The following is a 5387-nucleotide window of genomic DNA, read 5'->3' on the forward strand; positions in this document are numbered from 1 at the left end:
AGCTAGCTGTCTGGATTTACCCTGCAGAGATCTGAGGAGCAGTTAACCATAGTCCTCAGAAATCCACCAGAGTTTAAAATTCCAACACAAACGAAGCGGAAGGAAACGGACACCGGAGCAATCCCAGAAGTGGAACGTCAAGGGTATACTGTAGACTAATTTTTGGGTTACTGTACCACTGATACATTTACTAGCAACTGCCACTTGCCATCATGGAGCTCGTAGCCAGCCGGCGTCACGTGATCACCCGGCGTCATGTGACCACCCAACGTTCTCCTAATTTCGTAGGATATCATACGTTTTGGTGTGCATACATTTTCGTACGATATCAGACGGACCTGTTCATGAGAATGCGTTGTAATGGGACAAAATTGTACCTTTTCCAGTGGTACTTTGTTGTACCTTTTGTATAAGGTACACAATTGATCCTCAAAGATACATTATTGTCCCTTTTTGAGGTACAAACAAGTAAGGTACAATTTTGTTCCTCTATCTTAAGGTACAAAGATGTACATTTGAGGGTACCACCCCAGTCACAAGCTTCTGTACCTTAAAGGTACTGTTTTGTACTTTTTTTACTGAGACTGAAGTTCTTTAAAATCTTAGGTACTATACTTATACATTTTATATATTTTACTTTTTACCCCACTACATTTGTCTGACAGCTTTAGCTATTGTTCAGATGACAGTTTTTCATCCCCTTCCTGTCCAGTGAAAACCATGTATCTCCAGATGTGTTGATGTTGAATGTTTGTGATAAACTGAAGGATGAAGTGTTCCTTTGTGTGTTGGAAAATTCTCCTCCTTCTTAAGCTAAATAAAGTCTTTAAAAAGCCTCTTGGATCAGCTGGAAAAAGCATTGTCATGAAGCTGAAAACAGGGCTGTTTTGTTAGGAATATTAATCCAGAAACATCCGATTAAAGTAGAAAAACTAAAACTTACAGGGAACATTTTACTGAGTACCTTTATTCCTCACTTTAACTTGCTGCTGTTTTGTGAAGGCTTTCCCTCTCTTTACAGTGTTATGGCAGCATCATACACGTCAGCTATATTCTCTTCAGAATAAGTCAAACTACTCAGAAATACCCGATTTTTTACGTTGAGTGTTCTGCCTGTATGTCCACAGGTTTTCAACACACAGTGAATATCTGTATATGAATGGATAAAGGAGTGCGTCAGTGTTTATTTAGTCTATATCCCTGACGTTCCACTTTCAGGATTGCTCCGGTGCCGTAAAATTTTTTCGCCAGATGTCTGTCACCTTCCTCTTTCTTTGTGTTTTGTGTTTTCTTTATGAGGACTATTATAGATTTATATATTTATACTTAGAGTACTTATTCGTACTGAACAACATGACGTCATCAGGCTCATGTAGCTGATTTGTTATAACGGATTGTTATTTGTGTCCTCCAGGTCTCCTGACAGCGGCGGCGAGGACACACGCTCCGCAGAGAAAGAGAGACAGGTTCCCATTGTCCATTGCCCATCCATCATCGCCAAGTGCACCAATCATCAGCCGCTAACAGAGCCGAGGTCCGGGGCCAGGGTGGCGTCACTTCCTGCCTCATGCTTGGGCGAACTGTGCAAACGGCAGCCTGAAGTTGTTCTTCTTTCTGGGGGAAAGAACTGTGTTTATTTTCCAGGAGATTTAAAAAAAAAAAAAAAAAAGAGGAATATTATGACGAGCTGCTGGATGGATTTGTTTTTCGTTTGGCAACAAACTCTGTTTCTTTTTACAGACCAAAGATGAACAGAGCCGACGATGAGACGTTTTAAAGACACACCACCATATCTCTGTAAAGAAACAAACACATTGTGATATTGCACAGTAAGTGACTTAACTGAGCAAAGTAAAATAGAATTGTACACGAGTTAATGATAAAAACATGTATCGGTGTGAGTAGAGCTGTCCATGTTTCTGTTGGGACAGTTCAGATGTTCATGTGCCAAACATTAATCAGGTGGAAAAGGTGAAAAAACTAATGATGCATTTTTATGATGAGAACATTAAACATTGTGCATTTTTATCAGCAACTGAAGACAAATTTTCAAGATTAGTCAACCAGGGCAGGAAAAAATCTGTGGTGTAATGTAACTTTACTTTTACTCAAGTGCTGTACAAGTACACATTTTAGAGTAGTGGTACTTCACTATTTTCTTTTCATTCCACTATTTACAGTATATCCTACTTCTACTCCACTACATTTCAGAGGGAATATTTTACTTTTTACTTCACTACATTTATTTGACAACTGTAGTTACTTTACAAATTAAGATGTTTGCACACAAAACATCAAAAAAGGTAAAAGTATAGCTGAAATGATTAGTTGATTAATCGATCAACAGAAAATGAAATACAGCGCCTCCTAGAGGACGTATGCTATGTCCACATCCAACGAGAAGATTATGTCCACATACAACGAAACTGCATTCTCAATTACGTTTCTAGGGAAACGTATTTTCCAAAGGACGGCGCACCTCTTGAAACAGTCGCTGTTTTAAGTGGTTAAAATTGTGAATTGAAACAAAACAATTTGGTTAGGTTTAGAAAAAGACAATGGTTTGGGTTAAAATTTGTCTATATCCTCGTTGTTCCACTTCCGGGATTGCTCCGTTGCCGACGGAAATTCCGCCGGATTTCACTCATTTAGGTCGGATATCCGTTGCCATTGGCTTTCTTTGTGTTGGCATTCTAACCTCCGGTGAATTTGTGAGGACTATGGTTAACTGCTCCTCAGATCTCTGCAGGGTAAATCCAGACAGCTAGCTAGACTATCTGTCCAATCTGAGTTTTCTGTTGCACAACTAAAACTACTTTTGGACGTACACATGTTCTACCAAAACAAGTTGCCTCCCGAGGCTATTTAGCAGAGGCACCGTGGCTTCGTCCGACGCTCAGCGCCGCCCAAGACGATTGTGATTGGTTTAAAGAAATGCCAATAAACCAGAGCATGTTTTTCTCCCATCCCGGAATGGAGGAAGGTCTGGCAATGCGAGACTAGGTTAAAATAGGTATGTTTGTAAGATAATTTAGGAACGTATACATAGGTAAAGTCAATTAAGTTACGTAAAAAAGTCGACGTTGACTCCTGGTTTCACACGGGACACGAAGAGCAGTCTCCTGGGTACTGGGTGTTTTTTTGACACATCCATTCACCCTGACCTGCTGTCGACATTAACTTTGATTAGAAACCTATTTGTGATACGTCAAAAATATAACGAAAAGTAGCCGGTACAGCTCCAAATCTTAGACAGTGTTTCAGGTGCACATCAGTGACAAAGATCGAAGAAAAGAAAAACTATCGCACTCACAGGAATCTTCTTATTTAATGTGGGCAAAATCTCGTAAAATAAACCCACATTAAATAAGAAGATTACTTATCTTGTTTTCTTTGATACGTCCAAAACAAATGTAATCCTGGACAAGATACGTTTCCCTCGAAACGCAATTGACAATGCAGTTTCGTTGTACGGGAAGTACATTTTTAGGAGACAGGGCTGACTTTAATATAATTTCCAAGATTGTAAAACCGAAGAGCTGGAGAGCTTCTTGGAACTAGTTTTTGTGAAAATAAGACATTGTTCTTTGGTAGGAGGGCATGAATAAATCCAGTGTGCAACAAGAAAAAATCCAAGGCACTCATCTACAAAAAAGGTAACATGGATTTATTACATCTGGCACATTCTAGCTATAATGTTTTTAATGTTCTTTTAGTTAGAATGTGCCAGATTTAATAAAGGTATTTTACCTTTTTCTAAAGGTTTTCTCTTGATGCTCACTGGATATTTTCCAAGATGTTTGAGTTCAGTGAGCAAAGTTTCCACGTTTTCATCATAAAAGCTGCAGAATTCTGAATGATCTGTGGCTCTTCTCCACCAGATTACATTATGCATTCAGTCAGATTTTACATTCTCCGGTGCCACATGTGGCAGTCATGGTAGGTTTTAATGAAACAACCGGCAAACCATTTCACACTAGAAGCCAAGCTGTCATGTCTGTTTTGGGGAAAGAGCATTAAATGTATTTTGAAAAGCCTAAAGTTCTATATTTAACAATTTTTATATGTTGTATCTTTGTAGAAAACCTTTATTTAACACATCGCTGCTGTTCAAAGCTTTCTTACACCACTTACTCATAATTCATCCTTTATAAAGCATTTATAAGTTGTAACTAACGGTGTCATTACTTGTTAATGAATAATGTGGTAATAATTCCTAAACTTTTGGTTTGCTAGATAGTGAAACAAATCCTGGTTATTTATGCCGTTAAATATTAGTAAAGGTTTCTTACAATAATCCCTCACATCTGCAGCTTTAAATGTTTATTATTAATTAGTCCATATCCACGACGTTCCACTTCCAGGATTGCTCCGTTTGTCACCGGAAATTACTCCGGATTTCACTGTTTTCGGCCGGATATCCGTTACCTTCCGCTTTCTTTGTGTTGGCGTTCTAAACTCTGGTGGATTTCTGAGGACTATGGTTAACTGCTCCTCAGATCTCTGCAGGGTAAATCCAGACAGCTAGCTAGACTATCTGTCCAATCTGAGTTTTCTGTTGCACGACTAAAACTACTTTTGAACGTACACATGTTCCACCAAAACAAGTTCCTTCCCGAGGCTATTTTGCAGCGGCACCGTGGCTCTGTCCAGTGCTTAGCGCCGCCCAAGACGATTGTGATTGGTTTAAATAAATGCCAATAAACCAGAGCACGTTTTTCTCCCATCCCTGAATGCTGTGTGGACTAGCCAGACCCTCCTTTGCAGCGCTGTGGAGGAAGGTCTGGCAATGCGAGACTAATTATTAATAAACAGAATGTCAGACAGCTGAATAAAAGAGCTAAAAAAAAGACTCATCAAATGTCATGACGGATTAGCATTAAGAAACAACGATAGAGTAATTAGTTACAACTTATAAATCTTTTTTTATGAGAAAGTGGCGTTGAATTTTCCTTCAGTTATTGTAGGTTATGTACACAAAATCCCAGAATTCATTGTGTCTGTAAGTCATTGCCTTTTTTCATCTCAGTCTCCATCAGCCGGAGGAGATAAACTCACCAACCGTCTCTGTTTTCTCTGCCAGTATGAACCATATTTTTCATTAAAAGAGAACACATCTGTGTTTCATCTCAAAGGTTTTCTTCTAACCACAAATTAAAGAGTTTTGTGTGGAAACCTAACTGTCCCGTTCTTGTGCTGCATGTCAGTCAGTACGTCCCAACCCAGAGCGTCAAAAAGGAAGTCCCGACGCTAAAGGAGACTTTTAGCTTGAATAACAAACGCCAAAGGCACATGACTAAGCGTCCGTATTTTACGCAATGGGAGAGTGAGAATGTGTTGGTTGTTTTTACTGCATTGATAAGATCAACATATTAATCAATACTTTG

At 39.1% G+C, this 5387-nt stretch overlaps 1 protein-coding gene across 1 annotated transcript in view; it reads left to right on the plus strand.

Moving 5' to 3' along the window:
- LOC116036298 (chemokine-like protein TAFA-5) overlaps window positions 1-1824 on the plus strand; it is a 63478-nt gene extending 61654 nt beyond the window's left edge. The window contains exon 4 of the mRNA XM_031279809.2: window positions 1415-1824. Coding sequence (XP_031135669.1) covers window positions 1415-1423 — 9 coding nt within the window. The 3' untranslated portion in view covers window positions 1424-1824. The remainder of the gene's footprint in view (window positions 1-1414) is intronic.
- The last annotated feature ends 3563 nt before the right edge of the window (window positions 1825-5387 follow it).

Source organism: Sander lucioperca, chromosome 7, assembly GCF_008315115.2.
Source record: "Sander lucioperca isolate FBNREF2018 chromosome 7, SLUC_FBN_1.2, whole genome shotgun sequence".
Taxonomy (NCBI): Eukaryota; Metazoa; Chordata; class Actinopteri; order Perciformes; family Percidae; genus Sander; species Sander lucioperca.